Source organism: Blennius ocellaris (genome assembly GCF_963422515.1).
Source record: "Blennius ocellaris genome assembly, chromosome: 8".
In the NCBI taxonomy this organism is placed as follows: Eukaryota; Metazoa; Chordata; class Actinopteri; order Blenniiformes; family Blenniidae; genus Blennius; species Blennius ocellaris.
The window spans coordinates 18786895-18809397 of NC_137657.1; the positions used below are offsets into that span (position 1 = coordinate 18786895).

Genomic DNA, 22503 nt, shown 5'->3' on the forward strand with positions numbered 1-22503 from the left:
AATTGCTCTCTTCATGCTAGAGGGAGTCAATGCTTTGGGTGGACCAATTGCTGATATTTCGGGGGTTTGAAAGCATCTGAGGCTCAGTATTTGGAGCATGTATATCCTTCATTACTGATTTATGCCAAGACAGTGGGTGTCCTCTTCTTGTCTTTGATCAGATAGTTAGCCGTTTGGGGATTTTCCAAGATTAAACTAAAAATGCCATAAATCAACTGGAATAACTTTTTCAGAGTGCTTTTTCGAAAAGAGCCCAAATTCATTCCCGTCAGAGTTCAAGTGGTTGAATTAAGCCAAACTTTAGGTACGGACCACTTTGCATTAGTTTACATTGCAGAAACTTTAGAAAAAGTGCTTAATCAACAAAAGTAATATTCTTTTCCATAAAAGGTCAGTTTGTCCTTTTTAAAAAACTCATGACTCACTTCATAACTTTGTCCACATAGTTGATGTGGTTCATGAAATATGGTACTTCTGATAATATGACCCTGATGTCCTCCACAAATTAATACCAAAATGGTCTAACAGATGTGGACATCAAACACTCCATTTCTACTTATAGAATAGTACTTAAAATTGTAATGTTTGCATTGCTTCTGCATTTCAGTTTTCACTGCAACCCTTGCATGTTGAGGAGATGCACATCAGGAACAGAAACACAAAAGTATCCATTCCTTTGCTTCAGTAAAAGTGGTGTAATCTAATGTTAAATGATGGTTATTCTTGTATTTTTTTATATGGACGAGATCTCTTACCTGATGTTTTGAGAGGAATGTATAATGCTGTATTCCAACAGCAAAAAAAAAAAAAAAGCTAGACATTTGCAATGTTAAAGGACACTGTGAAAAGCATGCCAATTAAAATGTTGAATGGCTTCGCCTGTTTATTGTCCATAACTATGCCACTGTGTTAATTGATGTGTAAACTGGCCAAGTGTCTCTCCACTATACTTTGAATCACTCAATGTTTTGTAAACATTCCCTCTTACTGTAAGAAAACCAGAGCTACGAGCTTTCACCTACCTGTAGTGAAAATCCTTGATCACACTGAAAGGAGACCATGTCACCCACAGTGTAGCGATCACCCACTTTCTGCCCGTTACTGGGAGGCAGCGGCTCTGGGCACGAATCCAAACCTATTGCTTAGGACAGAGTCACAACACACAAGTGTGGACAGCAATCATTCTTCTGCTTAACATGTCCAATAAAAAGCTGAAACGGCATATTTGATATTGCTACATCCCTTCAAGGAAATATTTACATGCAATCAACAAATATTTATGGAGAAATGTAACAATTAAATTACACCCAAATGTTTTACCATACAATTACAGGCCCTCATTTTAATGTGCTTGTAATTGCATAATAATTGAGTAAGTCCATTTTTTTTTTTCGTTTTCCCTCGTCATACACTTTGGAAACTGGGACAAGCCATAAAGCTATTCTACTCGTGGCTGTAATCGCAAAATCCTTCTGACTGTGATCTGAAGCAATCACTGTGAAATTACAAAGCAATCCCTGAAGTATTACTTGACAGACGCAGTGAGCTCCGCTGAAACAAAATGATTACAGTGCCACTTGCCAGGTAGTGAGAAGCCTGGCATTGTGTCTTTTAATGGCTTAAAAGCAACGACAATGCCAGCTCTGGGCAATAAAAGTGTCTGACATTTTAAGAAAATCTACACTAAATTTACTTTCGCAGAAGAAAATGATGAAAAAATAGTGCCAAGTCTCAATTTCATTTGCCCTCGAGGTCACTAAATATATAAAATATATCCACAGGCACTGAAGAAAACATTTCATATTTTACTTTATTATGGAACGAGCTAAAATGATTTTTAAGCATTTCATAATCTATTATTTGACTCAGAATACTTTTAATTCCTTTGAAACAAGGAGCTGCAAAACTGAGAAAATTACACTGAATACCAAAAATAGGTTTCCCCTTCATGTATAATCAGTTAGTAGACCAAAAGGTGAGAGATAGTTGGAAGAACAATACATGCACACAGCAACAACAGAAAAAAAAAATTGTATAAGCATTCACATTGAGGCCCACTAAAAGAGTTAACATGTCTTAACAAGTAGGTGGGTGGATAAATGTAAACACTACTGCCACAAAATATTATGAAAAATCCACAAGCAACTCTTCATATCTCTGTATGGGAAGAGTGGTCCCTCCACTCAACTCGACATCTTGCGAAAGTCACAGAGGACATTTGAGTGGGAGGAGACTGTAACCCAAGAGGTACACATCAGGAAGCAATGAGAAAGAAGCCGCCGAAGCAGTTCAGCCAAAGACCATCTGTACAAGCTGAGTGGGTGGAAAATGTGATGCTGAGAAGTTTTGTTGAATGCTGGATTTAATAGGGGACAAATCATTTGGCTTTAGATTTTTAATTGATTTCAAGACAATTTGGTGATGTAGGCCATCAAATTATGTGTCAGGCAGATGATTATTATTCCGTTTATTTAAAATATTATCTGCCCCCCAACACTGAGGATGCCTGAGCCTGACTATTTTCTTTGAACTCTTCCATTAAGCAGTGCATTTTAATGCCTTTCAATGGCAGTTCCAGCTTTGATAATAATAATAAAAGTCAAGTGAATTTCAGGCGAATAGCTGGTGCCCTCTAACATATGGCACTGCTTCCCGTTGAGTCTCGATGGTCTCCAGTCATGGTGTCAGAATATACATTTTGGCAGGCAGTGTTGTCACCCTGCTGTGAGAAGGTTGATACCTTCGCCTGCATTGGCAGTCTGGTCTGGAAGGAGTCCCGTCCTTGTCGTGCGCATTTAATATTTTAAAGAGGATGGGGTGCCGACTCTATCTGCCCAATAGAACGTTAATGGTGTCTGGCATTAGTCATCTCTTAAGTTCACCGTCTGGCCAAATGTACTGCTGCGGATAGTTTTATTAGCTCTAGTTGTCAGCTTAAAACATGTTTTTGAATAAACCTTTTCAATATTTCTGTATCCATTATGAAATATTGACAAAGAAAACACTAGTTTGAGTAGAAGGCAATTGAGTGTGGAATAAATGCAACTAAATGAAGTTATACAAACTATCAAATCAGACAGTAGTCATCAAGCAGATGCAGAAACAACACATATAGACTATCAAACACAGAACAGTTCATTCAGTTGAAAAGAGGCTTTCCTATAGAAATAAACCAGACAGGACTCAAACGGGATTGAAATGTCTGTGTATAAGAGCTTCTGTGACAAGGATCACCAAACTCGACATGAAACTTGTGAAACTTATGAGGCCTAACACAGCAATTTTCAACATAAGGATCACCAGAGTGAGGAGCATAGTATTTGGATTGTGTAATTGTACATCAGTAGCATTTTGAGGTATCCATTTGTTCTGGTAACCCAACTTTTAATTTTGCTAAATCCTACATGCAAAGGCAAATATGTGTAATTTGTCCTCAGGATCTTCAACCTGGCTTGTTTTGACCTCTGAGGATAATTCCGAGTTACAGTTGAAGAATCCAAGTCGCAGACAGAAACAGTCATTTACATTAAAGTTTTAAAATTAAGAATGTTCAAGTTACATCACTATTGGGCGAATGACAACATAAATGTTTCAACTGGAATTCAGATTGTTGTATATCAAGTTCTACCAGGGATTTCTCATTTTAATGTAGAAAATAATTCCAACGCAATGGATAATGGTCTATGTTATTGCTAATGATTTATCAAGTGTATCCATTCTGATAAACATAGAAAATGGTTAACTCCTGTGTTTACACTGTAGACGTATCAATGTTGAAGATTACATGTTTATTTTCAGAACTGAGTACATTTCAGAACCTGTTTTTTTAACTCAAGTATTTCAGTTTAAGATGCTTAATTGGAAAAATGGCAAAAATGCAAAACTCTTCAACTGCTTGAGCACTCCCAAAATACTTTACATTAGTCACATTCACCATTTCAATATTTTTTAATGAAATGACATAGTTCCACATGGCTTACAAACCAGCATCCACTTATCCTTGTTTGTAGCACAAATTAAGTTCTGGTGATGCTTTACAATCAGCAGACATGAAATCCACAATGTCTTAATGTTTGTATCTTTGTACTGATCATCATTATTCACAACTGTAACTATCCAACCAGAATTTCCCAAAATGATATAAAACAATTGGTGTAATTGCTTGGAACATGAGATGACCGGCATCATTAAGTGAAAAATAACACCTGAAGCAATTTCCCCAATATTTTTTTTCTTCTATCAGAGACAATAAAGATGAAACAATAGGCTAAAATTGGATTTTGAGCTGTGTGTTATGAGGCCATGCTAACCTGATATTAGAGATAAATACTACTAAACCAGTAAACACAAGGATGTTCGGAATGAAACAGACTTTTATTTCTCCGTTTCTGATGTCTACAACTACAGCTAATACAACAGCTAATAGCTCATACTATCTGCAGTGGGTGGTGTAATTTCCAAGAATGACTAATTCAACTTATCCAGATTGTCACTCTGCCGCTAACACATTTAAAATTATACTTTCTATTCTGGGTAAAGTAGGACAATGTCAACACATTGCAAGACTGTGTATGAAACACGAAATAACTTTTAATTTAAAAGACTGGAAGGATAACTCCTGATTATATTGATCTTTATAATTTTGGATTTAGTTTAAAAAAAAAAAAAAAAAAAACTAACCTTTTCCTTTTAACTTTTGTCGTTGCATGCAAATAGACATTTAAGCTATAACTACGAACACACAAATAAAAACAATTTCATTATTTTTTTCTATGTGAAAGCATTGGTTAAAGGATTTGTGTTCATAACAATTGTGTATGATTGAACAATCGCTCTAAAAGGGGCTGCATTACAAGTGCTTATGGAGATGAAAAAGAACAGCAAAATAGTCATGATGTATGCAGATTCAGTAGATAAAAATGTGACTCTATAACCACTTCATTTTGTTGCCCCAGTCGATGCATGTAGATCACACGGGAAGAACACGGGCCTGTCCAGACTGCAATGATTGAAGCCAACTGTGGGACTTTATTTGGGATGAAAATGTCATATTGGCAGTGAGAATGCACCAGTTTTGTTTTCATGTACAACATAGTTTTTGCCTTGGGAGAGCTGGTTGAAACACTTGGCGCTTAAGATGTTGTAGACATGGGTGGTATACAGGATTTCTATGCTGGTCTCAATGGACTGCAGCAATTACCCAAAGGAAACATTTTAAAAACAGATGGTTTACTGGCTGGATCTGTGCCAAACTCAGCTGCCGTTTCTTCCCACAGCACTAAGCATTCGGGGCTCTAATTTGAGGCAAAATCTGGCATATGTAGAAAAATAAGTGGCACATTGAAAGCATATATAGTTTAGATCCAAAAATAAAACCGGTCAGACTAGAGGGGGACTGAACAAATGAACCAAAATGTGGATGTCGCATAAGTTGCAGACGAGAATAATACAATTTGAAACAAACACCTAGTCATACATTCACAACTATTGGGCATCACCCAAAATGTGAGAACCATAAGCCTGGTGCTTACTATTGTAAATGGCAATGGAATAAGTAGAGGGTAGTTTGGTTGGAATGTGGTTAACTAAAAGCATCAGGGAATACACTTTAAGGTCAGCAGTGTAAGACACGCATAGAGGAAATGGCTGACTGTGAGACATGGCACAAGAGGGATTCTCAGCAGTAGGTTTTGTGTGTGTGTGTGTGTGTGTGTGTGTGAGTGTGTGTGTGTGTGTGTGTACACACATGGTAACACAGAAAGGAAAGAGCCCACTGAGAGACATGACTACAGAGTGGTTCGAAGCGAGAAAAACGCAGCAGTGACTGTGAGAGACATGACTGTGAAGTCGATCACAACAGTGGTATGACGCTCACAGACTGACAGCGAGGACAGATATAGTGACAGCCTTTTTCTTTATTTTCATGCCGGTTTTGTTTTGCAACAAATTTGTGGAAAACGGCTGTTAGTCTGAATTTACTTCACCTAGAAGAATATCATTCTGTAGTAGTGCTGTGTCTGGAATCTGAATTGGATGCATTGGCAGGGATGTCATAATGGCCTATCCTTTTTGCACACTATCTTAACATGATAAAGTAGTTGTCCACTCTTAATTTCCCTCTGCGGTTGTACTTTTTCTCTACCATCTCTGTGGATCAGAGACAGTGAATTACAATGGGCTTCTCATAGTCACAGCCGCACATGTTGCAGGTTGTGATAAAAACTGAACCAAAGGGGAGATAAATGTAAAGCACAGAGAGAAAATACAGAGTTAAAATTTATCTAGAAGACAACTAATGACACATTAGGAGACAATAAAAAAGCTGAAATGTAAATAAGGCTGAACTGCGGTATTAAGAATCTGCTGAAAGGCTCATGAATCAATTGCAGCTACCGCTTTCATTTGCATTTCCACAATTTTTCAAAGGGAGGTTTGAGTAAATCAGTCACTCCACTGGGGCCAGTCACACTCTTTAAATTTTGAGCATGGTAAATGTTTAGCATGCTCCTCAGCAAATATGCCTCTAAGTGAATAGTCCACTGAGAGAAGAGCAAAATTCAGTCCTGAAATGAAATGGGATTCGGGTCCAGTAACCTCAAGCTGTGAAACATTTTAAAACAAAGACCACCAGGGAATACCAAGCTGGAAGGCCAGGGAAGCAGATACAAAGACTTTGAATCACAAGAAAACTTTACACACCAACTTAACTCCTCACATAATCCCTATGTCGGTCTGACTGTGCCATCCAGACCAGCTGTCCTTCTTGTTTCTCATACCCTTGTGTAGCAGCTGGAAGCCAGTGGCAGATGGACACAGAAATAAACTGACAACAGACAAAGTGACAGGCAGGCAGACAAACCGTCTCTCCTCATACCTGTGTACTCCAAGTGGAAGCCAGCGGCTGACACACTGATGTCAGACTGGAAGGTCAGATACAGGTTGTTGGACGTGCTGTTCAGCAGTTGGGGAATTGTTGTGCCTGCATTGTGTGACATACAAAACAACATTGATGGTGAGAAATGGTCCAGACTCCAGATTTTAAACTTTCAGAAACCTGTGAACATGCATATTACAGTAACACAAGTGGAACCTGATGATGAATATAATGAATGAAACCTTGAATATATTGAATGAACTGTAAGTCCTTGCTGACGTCAACAAAGTACCATTGCTTTCATTCTAAGCAATGAGGACATGATAAATTCAATAGCAAATGCTTGGGGAAAAAAAACCCCATATATTTAAATTTCCTCAGCCTTTTCACACTCAATAGCTTCCGTCCACTGGTAGAGCTGCCTGGAGATGTTTCGCCATTTACAGAGCTTTGTTCCAACAAGATATTCACCACTGAAGAAATGACATCTCATCTCATGAAATTGATGGCTGATATTGAAGCAGAAGTCATTATGCTTCACCAGTTCCTCCTATGCTCGGATTCAGCATCTAAAACAATGTGATGGCTTGTTTCTTGTGGGTTGCCATGTGGCAAATGTGCTATTTTCAATAATGTGAGTCCTGAGGCAACGCCACATTGATGAAATTTCAGGCTGAAATAGGCTTGCCTTATGAAGATCTCTACTGCGAAGAGAGGGCCATTGTGTGAAGGGGGAGGGATTTTTCCCCTCCTTTGACTCCTGTAACTGGTTTTTAGACCGTGTTCTCAAAGGACATGCCAAATGTCATCAGCTCCATCACCACATCTGTCTGCTGCTGGGGCCTTGTGACGTCTGCTTGAAATTCAAGTGGGAGCTGACAACAAAAATTCAGTTGTATCAGATTTACCTGAATAGCTACCGAGCCTTGGAGCATTGCCATCAACGCCGTCAAAAAAATCTAACGAGTCCCAGTTGTGCTCTGTGGCGAAGGTCACAACTTGAATCTGAGAGAGAAACATATCTTAATAAGAATGCTAAAAGAAGAAAATACATATATTTGAAAAGTAATAACCAAAAATATATAGGTAATTTAAGCGCTCTATGGAAAGAATGAAAATAAAATCATTATTTCATCTCCTATTAAACATGGCACTGCCGAGATCTGCATTTCAGTCTGTATTTCTTACTTGGATGCCGGCTCCTTCAGGAACAGATATTTTCCAAGCACAGTTCAGATAGTTGGCATATGGATCTGGGTATCCGGGAGAAAGGATGGTGCCTCTGCGGTCAGTCAACACTCCACCACAGGGAACTACGAAAAGGAAAACATGTTGAGAAATAGAGTGGAAAAGAGAGTTGGTTAGTGATGACCAAGTTCAGGCGAACTGAAGTCACAAATGCACCTGCAAAGCCAGACGTAGGCGGAAATCACTGTGGAGGAAGCAGCAAATGGACGAGCGTTTAAAAGCCTCTTTCCACCCTTTATAAATGAGCAGCACAAATGGATTTTAAATGAGCAACTGTGAAACGATTCCATTGAATCAAAGGCAAGAAAAGCCTTTATTAAATGGCAAGCTGCTGAATTTTAAGTCCGAACACAGTTATGATCAGTCACATGCACCATTTGATTCACACACTCCCATTGTGACAGCTGCTTTGCACGACATTATGAGCAACTTGAAGTTCAGTAGTTTGCTCAGTCACACACTGACACAGGGACTCGATGGATTAAAGGATGGTAGGACAACCTGTTTTGTTTTGTTTTTTTACTGTCGTCACACCATGATTTCTTTTCAAGCAGAACATTATAATATGTTCTACCATTATCAGAACTGGTTAGGTTTGTGTGAGAAAGAGCAACTGGCATACAACTTGTGCTTAAATCAAACATGTTTATCAAATTGATCTACCATGACGACCTCTGAAAGGAGCAGCCGGAAGCAAGAGAAGATTTGTTTTGTTTTTTGGCTACAAAATGTCCCTTTTTTATTCACACTAATGGGATCCGAGCACGGCACTACCCACTTATGTCATGCTCTACATAAAAGTAAACAGCTCAAGTGTGATGTGTAAAACAAACTATCACAAGCCATGTACAATACCATCTTTCCTCCTTTATAATGTTACAATTAAATTTTACCACTAAACTTTAGCAATAGATTTGGCAACCCGCTGTTATACTGGTTGAATGTTGAATTGGAGTCACTGATCGAGTTGTGCTGACATTGTCAGGGCCTGTAATATATTTGGGCACGGTCTTATAACACAACATAACAAAATGGTAACAATTTCTTCATTGCTTTTCAGATTGGTGCCAATGTCTACAGCATCCAGCCAGCAATATTCTATAGTGTTTGGCTCCATTTTTTGCAATTAATTTTTGTGCCTAACCAACCTTGTAGAGCAGAATCCTTTGAAATGTTTCATACAACCAAATATAAAACAAGGACAACTCATTTTCAATTTGTATATAAAGTAGTTCTGTTTGTTCATACAGAAAGCAGACTGTTAAAAAAAAAGACATGTTTCCTTACAATGAAAGTAATTCATAAGAAAACATTACAAAGTGCTCTCACAATGAAAAACCAGACTTTTTTTTTTCTTGATTTGTCAAGGACAAAGGTTTACCCTGTTCAGGTCAAGAATAATCTCAACCACTGCAGGTTTTTACGTAAAAGGTGAGACACAGCAAATGAGAGAAATGGAAAAGTATGCTAATCATCACAAAAGCTGGAACATTTGCTGAAAAAACCCTCTGTTCCAGCTACGACTGTGTCACAAGATGAATCTCATCAATAATTAAAAGGTGATAACTTCCTGCAGACACTTAAGAGAATGGTGGGGAAGTGAGTACTTTGTTCCTCTCATTCTGAATGACACATTTGAGAAAATTACCTTTGTTCATGGTGCAATTGCACAGTGGAGACATCGCACTGCCATATAATCACCACCACAGTAATGACTGCCTCAGCTATTGTATGACACATGTTACGAGATTCTTTCAGCACACCTGGATACCGGTTGTTGTAACTGAATTCTGCTCTGCAAATGAAAATTGAAGGTCAGCTCTTAAAATCTAGTATTGCATTCAGAATGTCACATCCTGAAGCTCCTTGAATGTATGTGATACATTAAATCTCTTGTTGGATGTTGTGTATGAGACTGGATTTACCATTTGATTCTTCGAACAATGAAGAGCCGAAATAACATGTGGAATATCCACATACAACCTCTTCCTCATAGTTGTCACCAAGGTGGTCTATTGTTAATAATTTTCTGGGAACAAATATATAATCTGCCAAACATAAACATCCTTAATATTTATGTGTCCTTTAAAAAATTGTATTATGATTTTTTTTAATAAATGTACTACTTAAAAAAGTTTTCATCTCTGCCCAAGGGCATTCTACACAGTGAATCTTAAACACATTTGACTGTAGACATAAAAGTTAAAAGCAGCATTTAGTACAGTAGAATTGTAAGCCCAAAGTCATCACATATGACAGTTGAACTGGAACTAACTGTGGATATAACACTGAAACTGTTTCCCCTTGAATAGATTCAAGTACGTTAACGTTTGTAAATATATTTTATATATAACTTGTAAATAATAAATAAAACAGCCCAGCCACATATAAGATCCTTATTAAAGTTGTAAAATATTTTTTTTAAATCATAATGTCGGAGCTGAGGAGAACAGGATATATGTTATATTAAAAAATGCAAAGTGGACACTTTAGAGTTAATCACAGTATGAGACTAGTAAGCTTAATATGAAGCACAAGGTGGGTTCCTTTTCAGGTTTTTCCACATGGGTATTCTCAGGAAAACATTGTGTATAAAATTACAGATCGAGGCCCGTAGGTCATTGTTATAAATAGTCGACAGAGTATCAGGAAAATTAAATGTGAACACATTTCATATGTAGTCTAGTTTAGTAAAGTAAATGCTTAGAGTCTATATAATTCATACAAAATGTGAAAGAGACCACAATATGATTTGAATTGTAGTTCACCCAAATTCAGTGAGGGTCCTTTCTAAACTACTAGTAGTAACAATAATAACAATAACAATAATAACAATAACAATAACAATAACAATAACAATAATAATAATAATAATAATAATAATAATAGAGCTTATCATTACTTGTTGACACCTTTGAAAAAGTGTTAAAGCCAATTGTGAATTCTATTGTGTGGGCACACACACTTATTATGAATCACGGCAATCTGTGAGCTTATGCAACATTGAGGACTTTTATTTATTTATTTTTTTACAACAGGAATGGTCCAGTATGTGTGAGAGCTGCAGTACCTGTTCTATCAGTTGTGCAGGACACAGCCAAACACAAGGTTATACCCAGCTACTGATCTATGGTTTTAAATCTGTAATAGACCCTTGTTCATTTGTACAATCCATTGGTCGCATTAGCACATATTTACAGAGTCTACCACCTAACTCTTGACCCTGAGAATCTGAGAGATCTGCATAACGTCATACTTAAAAGAGTCAATCACCTTTGTTAATGAAAAAAGAAAAAAAGCCTGCTATTCCCCATAAAATTCAACAGAGTGCACTGGAACATTATGCATTTATTCAGGCAAAGCTAATTAAATCACCAAACAACATTGTACAAGCTTGCCAGCTAAAGCCCCAATTTAGAAGCTCTGTATTTGTGGAATTGAAAGCAAAACAAGTGTTGCACAGTGAGGTAGGTCAATCACTGAGAGATGAGGAGGTGGAAATATAGCTTTTGAAATGCAGGTACGTCACTGGGATAACAGTGTCTGATGCCGTCATATCCCATAAAAAGGGCTTGAGTAATTGAGCATAGTGTTTTTGTTGAAGCTTCCATGAAACTATATCCATTATTCTGGACGAGTACACTGCCGCTGGGGGAGATGCTGCAGCCAGATTCAATCTCCAGATAAAAATCACTTGTGTTTAAAATGGAACTGCGCGTGCCACTGCTATTCCCTTAACACTTGGCAGTAAACTCGCATGAACCCTGGCTTAAAATTTCTAGCACTCATCGGCTGGGACTACTTGCTGGTTGGCACAAGGCCCGACTTCAATAGATTCCGCCTTACTTCATCTATAGTACTGTGTCTCCCTGAAGTAGACATGTGGGTGTCTTTGTGAGACTAAGTGCATGCCGCTGCCCCCCCATGCATGCATGCACAGTAAGTGTGAAGGCAAAACACAAATTTGTTCATGTTTATAAATGTGGTGTGTGATTATTCATGCTGGCATTTTCACTTTAGTAGACAGTCTGCACCCAATGTGAAACCACAAAGTGGCTCTTGAATCCTGAAAGCATGCTTGTATTATCTGTGAACAATAAGTCCTATTCTTGTTTGGGGGTGCTTCTTTGAATCTTCCTTAAGCCTCATCTTATGTCCTCATCCACAGTAACTTTAATGTATATTGTGCCCAGTAAGTTGATCACAGGTAGCTCACGAGCCAATCAAAAGGTGTGTATCATTTGATTGATGTGCAAAGCATTCATTGTAAGACCTCTTGTTCTTTAAAATAAAAAAACAAGGCAAAGTCAGGAGCGTAAGAAGCGTTGCATAGAACTTGATCAACATACTTCATGTGTTGTATTGTATTATTGTGGAACAAGTTGAGTGGTGGAACAAGTGAGGCTATATGTAAATAGAAAAGAAGTGGATGTGTGACAGAGCTGATGCTTCAGATCTGCTGGTTTCCATAGTAACTGTTGACTGCTTTCAAAGGTACATGTGGTTGCTGCAACAGCAGATGAAGACTAAAGTAATACTCTTAGATGAAGTTAATAGTTGGTTTGTGGATTGTCCCTGAGTGGGTTTCTGTGTCATGTTTGCTAAATTGAAGTAGCAGCTTGTTGTTAGAAGTCACTGCACATTTTTTTTGGTTATTTTTCAATAAGTAATCAAACTCATCCAAATCGGGGTTATGGTGTACTTTGACTACAACCCAACCTGGAATTTATTTTCTGTGTGGTTCCATCTCTGTGACCTTGTCATTTTAACAGTAGCTGGTAAACCGTAACTCAGCCATAACTCTTCTGAAACAATGGTAAAAGAAACATGAATTGTGAGTTGCTCCAAAAAAAAGCGCAATAATCACCAATGTTTTTTGTCACTGGAGAGCAGAACTAACTGAACATGACATTGACACTTCACCTCTTAAGTGATCAGTACTCGGGATTGTTGGTTCCATGGGTTTACGTGAATGCAGTTTCATTTTAAATAGTTCAGCTTTTTCTTTATACAACTCAGATCTGAGAGCAAACCAAAGCAGTACAGCTGTGGGACAGACAGCTACTCAATTACTGGAAGCGGTGCTGAAGTTTGATACAAATTGATGTGATCACCTTCTGAAGGTTTCCCCAGTATGAGCGACTTTAAATTCCTTTCACGTTGTCAACTGAAATAATGTTATAATAAAAAAAGTGATTGTGAAAGCTATCATCAGTAGAGAAATACACATATTTCTTTGACTATAACACTAAATGTCAAACCAGCATAACATTTCTTTATTCACATGAATTATCATGCACTTGACAATCAAGCAATCCAGTAGAACAGGGAAACAATGTCTATTACCAAAACAATTTGTCATGATTGCTCCAATAATAATTATGAATTACTGAGTTCACTGACAAAATAAGCTCAGTAATCTTAAGCATTTGATCATATTTAGGAAGTGGGGAAAGTAAATAATACAAAATTTGTACATTCAGAAAACTGAATCAGTTTCCTTGCCACAATGAAAAGAAAACTAATGTGTCATAATGCAACAAAAGAGCAAAGAAAACGTTTGCAAAAATGTGTGATATGTTTTCTAATACTCATAAATCACGATCATTTCTTAATGTTTAGTTGACCATTATTTACATGTGGCATGACAGTGTATTAAATCTGCAGAGGTGAACTTCATTAGATTAGAAAATGCGGGGATACAATGCATCAAAGTTTAGAGTCCTACATAAAAGTGGCTGTTGTTGGACATGTTCTCTTTACACTACAGTTTATATACCTATTAGTGTGGGAAGGTACGGAAGACCAAACCTGCTGTCGAAGTGGAAAATTTATGTGATAACTTGTTGTTCTGTTTGCCCTTGCGTCTTTCTTCTTGTCTGATCTACCAAGAGCAAAGACAGGCAGCTGCTTTGCGCTGGGTGAGAGACATTAAGGAGAAATAGTGGCAAGGAAAAACAGACACTAACCGCTTTTGTGCACCTGCGCCACCTTTGAGGGACTGGCTGTGTGTGTATGCATTCAAGCGCATGCAGAAGGTGCGTATCAGGTTTTGAAGAGGAGGACTCTTACCGACACATGTGGGCACAGTGCCGTTCCACTGGGCCAGAGCGTTGGGCACGGCCTCGCACCTGATGGCACTAGAGCCGTGCAGCGTATAGCCTGGATTACACTCAAACAGCACCGCCATACCGATGCCAAAGTCGTTTCCTATCCGCTTCCCAAACCGGGGCTCAGGGACTGAGCTGCACTGAGTGGCACTTGTCCGGGGGACAGCTATGAATGAGAGAGGAGGGAGCAAGTGTGAGAGAAGAAGAAAGACAAAGACTGGTGGGTGGTTGCGCTTCGCAGAAACACATCAGGGAGAAGGAGAGATGGCAAGACAAAGGAGGCCAAATGAAAGAGTAGAGCCCTTGTGAATGTCCTCGCACGTCATTAGTCACTCTTGTCTGCTGTGCCAGGTTAGGCTATTTGACTCCACATCATTCTGCCTTGCTCAGCTACATCCAGTGGCACTTTGGTGAACAGCACTTATTATGATGAGAGCCTAGCTTCTTCTTCTTCTTTTTTTGGGGGGGTTATGAGAGCAAAGGCAGATAATGCACCAAGCACATTTGGACATCAAAGTTCTGATAATGTGGCACTAAAAGCAACCTTACCTTGGTAAACGAAATGAAATCCTTTGGCTGTTTCTGTTCCATTTGTAGTAAACTTGAGAGTGATCTTGTTTCCGGAACTCAAAGGAAGCGTCTCACCTAAATGATCAAAATCAAAGGAGACATATTTTATAGACTGTGCTATAGTTGTTCTTAATAACAGCAACATGAATGTTGATTCAGTTCTGTTTTGTGTGTGTATATATATATATATATATATATATATATATATATATATATATATGCACACACACAATTTTTGATGTGATGTGTACTTTTATCTACATTTGATTTATCTACTCCAAGGTATGGCTACAAACTCAATGCAATTCATTTCATATTTTTCATGATGTTACAGGCTAATCAACAAAAGTGTTACAATTTACAACGTCTTGTTTGCTTTGGATTTAATTGGGATCCCACTTGTTTAGTCAATGGCAATCATTGTTGAATGATGTAATATTACCTACTGTAAAGTATAATGAAATAATAACGTAGGATAGGCTGTGATTTCAGATTTGTCATTTTTCTGGGAAAATAATCACTTGATTACAATTGACCCAAATGTCACGTACTATCTTACAATGCCATAATTCATCTGTCAAGTGACCACTTAAGTCCACAGTGTCATTGCTCTCAATAAAGAAAGAATGCTACAGGGTCAGTGAGTTATGTGTTTACCTGAGTGTGATCCATATATGGAAGACAGAAGGGCTGAATCTGTTGAGGATCCGTCATAGATTTCAACCACATCAGTGTTCAAAGTCTGGAATACCACAAACTGTCCAAAGAGCACTGGAACAAAGGAGGAAGGAGACACACAAAGCAAGAATATGATTATCTGGTTTACAAGAATGCTAAATAACGTGATCACATCTGTGTACAAAGTGATATGCATCAACAATATCATGAGATTAAGTGAGTGGCTCAATCTCTGCTTTGCTGGGGTGAACATCTGTGAAGCATGAAGCATTACCTGCAAACTCAACAGTACTGAAGATGGACTTGTTAACGAGACCAATCAAGCTTGTCGAGTTTCTTTTTGAAAAAGCAACACTGAAAAAATGTCCTCCTCGTTGAGAGCAAGGGATGATACGTTTAAGTGCAACATTGTATCCAGCATCGACCATTTGTGCTTAGCCACGGCCATTTACTCAACGTACTCAAATGTTAGGTGGGGATGTTATGAAACAGTCGAGTGAAGCAATCCAGCGTGCCATTTTCATGAGTCCTGATGAGATCTTAAGCAGGGTTGCACACCTCCTCCAATCATAATTGCAATCAAATAACTCAAATCAACCAATGTTAAATAATTTGGTATTCAATCACATTGCTTATGGTCTATGTAACCACAGCTACATTCTCAGATACACATCCACACACCAACAAGTAGTATGCAAGTTGTTTCTTCTACACCGGGGGTAAGTTGGGGTTTAGAGACTTGTTCAAGGATACTCTGAAATCTGGACAGGGTGAGAAGGTGGATCAAACTGACAGCCTCAGACGCCTACATCATTTGAGGTTAGAACTGCTATACTGAAAAAGAAATGCGCTACAAACCTAAACAAAACTGATTTTGGTTCAATGTCTACTCTAAACAGGTCACCATTTCTTAAACCAATTTTACACAGTCTTCCTCATATAAACTTTTTATGATATACTTCTGTGAAACATTACTTTTAAACATGTGGTTTTCTTCAGTGTTCCACAACATTTAACTTAAGGAGAATAAGCTTGACAAAATTAAGTATGTGATTTTAAAAGTCAAATGTGCGTATAAGTGCCAATAAAGGTTTTTGTGAATTTCAGAAATGGTGCTTTATATTGGTGTTGCAGGAGGGTCTTTTGGTTGTAGGAGTCGACACTGATGGGAGTTGACGAGGTGAGCACAGGCACCAGCAGGGGAATAAGAGGAACTGCAAATAAATACACTCCCGTGCTTAAAAACTGATGGCAGGATAGAAGCTTTGTTATAACTGGTATTGATGAGTAAAGAACACAACAGCGTGAAAACATAAATATTTTCAAGAAAAGCATTTGCTATCAATTTGCCAAATTGTTATTTGCAGGGCAATTATCTTCTCTGAATGTCTTTTAGATCACTCATTAAACAAGCTAAGTTGCACAATGAGTCACAATTACCGTTTCTCAGACTGGATGGGAGCTGTACGCTAACTCTTACCAGGTTTTACACGTATATGAAGCCAGATGGAAAAACAAACAACATACTGACTGAATAAACGAAGGAGGATGCTATCATGAAGTAAAACCTTTTTTTTCTCCTTTCATTCTAGGATTTCAAAGAAAAACATGGCATACGATTTGCAGAAATAGAAATTATAAAATGTGATTTCACCTCAACTTTAAAGAGGGTGTGTGTTGCTGTCTCTTCTATTTCAAGTGTTAAATAAACAATCCATGAGAGCAGGAATGAATGAATGAATTAAGTCAACTCAGCAGGTCACTGGAAACGTCACCCCAGGTGACAAAATGTCATGCATTGAGACAGCTTCCAGATGGAGACTCAGGAGGGTCTCATAATGGAGATTAAAGGTGGAGTCTGCAATTCCTATCCAAAGCATAATGAAAGCTAAATCTTCTTGCATTTAGCTGGCTGTTGGTTCAGTGTATTATTTGAGTTTGTCATTGTTGTACACAAATTGCTTTATTCTTGTGATACATATTGGAAGAACTTATAAAAAAGAGCAGCAGGATGGATTCATTAGTGAAATATATGTACTGAAAACAAAAACCCGGAATCCATACACAGCCCTGGCTCTGTGTACAAAAAAAAAGAACATGAAGTATGAGGTTGAGCCCCACAGCATCATTCAAGCCAATCAGCAACAGAAGGCATCTGTGCTCCTGCTGAGGACAGGTGGAAGAAGTTGGAGGAGCTGGAGTGAGGAGGGGACAGCAGGGGTGAGAGGTGGTAAATCTGGCATATGATAATGTGATGAACGCTACGACACAATCACAAGAAATGGCCAAGAAAACTCAGAGGCACAAAGATCCCTGTGGATACTGCTCTGTTTCTGCTTGACAGGTGAGTGAGATATCCCATTGTTGGACATCTATATGAAGCCAACTTTCCTCCATTCTACATATTACCTTCATACCTTATGACCTACCTTCATCAAAAGCTGAACATGATATTGACAAGTTTGACCAAAAAGTCAATTATTAAAATAAAGAAATCTTTCGTATACGCGACTGAGCCAAGATAGTGAATATTATATGTGTTGTAAAATATTGAATCCCTACTTTCTCACTGAGTTGCAATTGTAAATTTTATTAGTTGTTTGAAAATCGAAAAGAAAAAAAATAAGTGCTAATAAACACCATCATATAATAGTAATTGATTAGAAATATGTGCATTACTGTTTTTCTACAGTGGGCTTAAATGGATAAATACCATTCCTACACTCTGAAAAAATCCACGATGCAGTTTTTCAGTTTACATATCAGATATACGTTTGATTAACATGAGCATATTGAGTTTCTCGTTGTTAACTGGTTCATTCTCAAACACATTCAGATACTATGAATAAATGGGATTCAATCTACTTCATATGAATTGATGGGAATGTGTGACATGATTAAATTACATTAACTCAACAAATTATTTTTGTAAGTGTGGAAGTGACTGCTTTTTTTCAGTGTGAATATCCAAAAGAAAAGTCAGCATGGATGCATGCTTTCAGCAAGTATTAACCACAATGAAAATGATTTATTCTTAATTGGTCTGATGACTGGTAAAAGCAAATACAAGTTTTTTGTTGACTAAAATGAATTGAAATGCTGCTTGAAAAGAGATCTTAATCATTGAATATATAATCAGCCTCAGCAAATTGAACAGAAAAAAAGCAGAATTAATAGAACTGAGTTACATTATAATAAAGTAACAGAAAACCGCAGCTCTAACTGGTACGCACACATCCTGGTTAACTATAACTGGGTCAAAGCGGAGAACAACTCAAATGGCTAACACAGCTTCTGAAAAGCAAGTTCATCCACTCTAAAGTTACACTAACATGCCCTCGAGCAAAATACACACCTGAATAGGAAGACAAACACAACTGTATCATTAATAGAGGCAATTGCCACAGGTAAAAAAAAAAAAGAATAATAAAAAAACAACATATGTTTGTCCTTCTGGCTATGAATAATGGAGCAGCTTCCTGTCATCTTCACTTTGTCACTGTATGGATTTCCCATGGCACAAGGGTGAAACCTTTAAACCCAGCACAATGCTGAGGAAGACACCAAGGGTGAAAAGAGCCAAGGCAGAATACATGACAAAACCCAGGGACTAAACAACCCTTAAAAGCCACTGGAGTCAATGCTGCATCTAATGTCTGAAGAGACATTGTTGTTTGGACTCATCGCGGTGTCACTGACCACACATTGAAAAAAGCTCGGGAAAAAAATGGAACTTTTTAGTTACATACACATTTGATCAAAAAATACCTCACTGCTCGTGTTTTGTGACAACAGTTATAACACAACAGCCAAAGAAAATTGACAGCCATAAAAAAAAAAAAAAATCTGAGGGGAGAAAAAGAAGAAATACACTTTCACAGACAGACCTGTTTCTTTATCTGTTGAGTAGTGGAAAATGCCGATGGCTGAACCAGAGTGTGAATAAGAGATGATTTTACCCTCAGGGACAGCTCACTGCTGTGGTATTAGCATACCAACACCATGTTATTGTTGAACCGGCTGCACTCCCCCCTGCTTGGTGAGCACACGCCTACAAACACAACATGCAGACACATTCGCACGCACGGTGTCGCTCATTTCTGCCTCTAATCCAAAGGCAGCCATGCATTACTCCAATCTGCTGCTTTGCTGTAATCACGTCCGCATATTAAGTCAATAAATCATTGGAAACTTGTTACCTAATTTATGCGAGACTATGATGAATCTGTTGTCCTCTGGGCTCGGTCATGGTCGTGTAACACCATGAATGCACTTGGGCAACGAACAATCTTTTCAAGTCTGAATCTTCACCTGGAATTACATTAAATTTACTTATGTAATTCTCAGGGTGGTAGATCATAATATTATATAGTATTTTATAATACAATATATATCTGTAAGGAATTGATAATACAATGTACAGGTATAGCAATGGTAAACAACCTTTTTTTAACCATGAGCCCTCCATACTACCATAAAGGAAGGCTCTTCTGTGAGATCTCTGATCAGCCAAAACATTACAGTGAAGCCAAACACTGACACATTTTGGAATTTGAGTTTTGAGAAATGCAGCCAAGCAGTACACACTTTTCTTACACCTTTACACAAAAGTTTCTCTCTCAAAATAGATCAAATTTACCACAGTGGGGATTCAACAAAGTGATGGTTGTCAGACACAGTTTGTGCAGATATTCACCAGCACATTCAACCTGTGAAAAAGCCCTGCCACCACACCCCAAAGGTCTTCCATATAGGGCTGGAATCCGAAGAAAGTGCAGGGAAGTGAAGTACATTGAAATCACTGTCATGCTCCTGGAACCATTTTGGGATGATGAGTGCTTTGAGACAAGGTTTGTTATCCTGCTGGAAGTCTCTCGTTGAAAAAGAGCAGACTGTGACAGTGACTGTGTGCACCTGGTTGGTAACAATGTCTAAGCATGTTGTGCCTGGTTCATGATCTGGTAGCAACAAGGGCAGCAATATATGCCAAGTAAATACTGTATCTCTACTGCACCCAGCAACCCACAGTGTGTGTGACCTGGAAGGCAAATCCATTCAGAAAATCTACCCCACTTTCTTTTTCAAGTTGCATGTCTCTTACTTCTTAAATTAAAAATAGAGGTTGGTCTAGTTTTAAAATCTATGCCACTAGAGTAAGATCATGCACTTTCAAACTTTTCCCTTCTTTCAGATAGATCACAGTTACTAAAATAGCTGCATCTACCAAAGTGCCTCACAGTCAAAAAGGTGTTAATTTTGCCATTATATATACATATATATATATATATATATATATATAAAACAAGAGTAAAATTATATTATATGCAATCGCTTGTTTTGAAATGTATAGAAGCAAGGCAATGAGGTTTCGGATAGCCCTTTGTTCTTCACGCTCTGTGATTCAGCATATTCAATATTCAAGCGATCTGCCAAGTCTCAGTTTTATATTTCCCAGTTGTTTTTACGCCAATATTAACCCACTCATATTAGTCTTGGATTTGATAAATTGGGCTAGATTTGAGCGTAGAAAATCCTCCTGTATGTCTGAATTGTTCTTACATGATCAAGCCATTACAGAAAAGGTGATATTCTGGTCTCCAGACTTTTTCTCTTCTGCATATTTCATTTCTTCCACTTTGAGACTGATGAAGGGTTTTCAACTTGTATTGAATTCACTTGTTTTTCTCTGTATTTTCTTTTTTTAAGCTTGTGACTTTGGCAAGTCAGTTACATTTAATAATATATCAATCTTTGCTGTGCATGGTTATTATTCTTCACTTGCATAGTGAAGATTTGATTCTTAATATTGACAGACATCCCTGCTACAATCAAAATGGCAACTCTCAATTATTCAGAGCTCAGGGATACTGAGGACAGCAAAAATCAGCTTGATGTTGAAAAACAAGTGCAGCTGCTTTATGCAGATCAAGTACTGCTGGTACAGGGAAAAAAAAAAACAACTCGGTGATATGGGACCACTTATGCTTCAGTGAACATGATACAGAATGTAGAATTTATATATAGAGATACTTGGGGGGGGGGGGGTAAATAATAATTCAATAATATCATGACAATTTACAGAGTCAAAAAGGCTGTCCAGGTGTTCAGTTTAAAAAAGGGCCTGGATTAGGTGCACGCACAGTTACATGTGATTCATTAAGAATAACACCATCAGGGATATGAGGTACAAACATGAGAATTCAGATAAAGGTCTTGAATGCATTAGATTCTGGTTACACAAGAATGATCTTATAGAATCTTCATATCACTTCACATTGGACGAAGTGCTGAGACTCCAGCACAAATGTGGAGTAAGTTAAAAAAATATATATCGAAGCAATACAGCATGGATGTCTCTCATCATATTAAAAGCAGTATATCCACTGATGGCTGAACCAGTTTGCACCACCTTTTCAAATGTGGTAAAATAGATAAAATAATAGAAATGTATTTTGGTGGACAGATTCAAAAACAGTATTTTGCGACTCTCCAATTAATTTTATCTATTATAGATAGCCTTCAAAGGTGTGCCTATACTCCATAATATCTTCAAATTCTTCCAATTAATCAAAATGATTGTTTTACTTTCGTAATATTTAAAAAGATCAAACTTATCTAGTATGAGATAAAGACACCAAAGAGGACCAGATAATTGAAGTTCCAAAATCAACCCTTTATTTAATCAAGAGTTCTAACAACTTAACAGTGCTAACAGTATCATGTGTGTTTAACTGAAAAATATTTAAGTCTGATTAAAAATTTGGGAACCAACAACAATTAATTAATTCCCATACCAGGTATTATTGTCCAGGTCTACCACTATACCAAGTCTGAACAAATACCCCGGACAGGTCACATAATTATAATTGACGGTATATTTTGAACGGCACAAACAGGAAAATCTTTGCTTTTTTGTTGTTATTTTTAGTCTTTCAATTTCCTGTAAAGAAAATAGTGCTTTCTTTGTTCCAAATAATTGATGTTACTGTTTACAAAGGGGCATTGCTGTAAGAGATTTCCAGG

At 37.8% G+C, this 22503-nt stretch overlaps 1 protein-coding gene across 1 annotated transcript in view; it reads right to left on the reverse strand.

Moving 5' to 3' along the window:
* LOC308133227 (CUB and sushi domain-containing protein 3-like) overlaps positions 1 to 22503 on the reverse strand; it is a gene marked incomplete at both ends in the record, with an annotated part of 215521 nt that overhangs the window by 77918 nt on the left and 115100 nt on the right. Inside the window, 7 exons of the mRNA XM_080500528.1 lie at positions 1023 to 1141; positions 6875 to 6979; positions 7783 to 7879; positions 8063 to 8187; positions 14195 to 14398; positions 14782 to 14877; positions 15460 to 15573. Coding sequence (XP_080356654.1) covers positions 1023 to 1141; positions 6875 to 6979; positions 7783 to 7879; positions 8063 to 8187; positions 14195 to 14398; positions 14782 to 14877; positions 15460 to 15573 — 860 coding nt within the window. The remainder of the gene's footprint in view (positions 1 to 1022; positions 1142 to 6874; positions 6980 to 7782; positions 7880 to 8062; positions 8188 to 14194; positions 14399 to 14781; positions 14878 to 15459; positions 15574 to 22503) is intronic.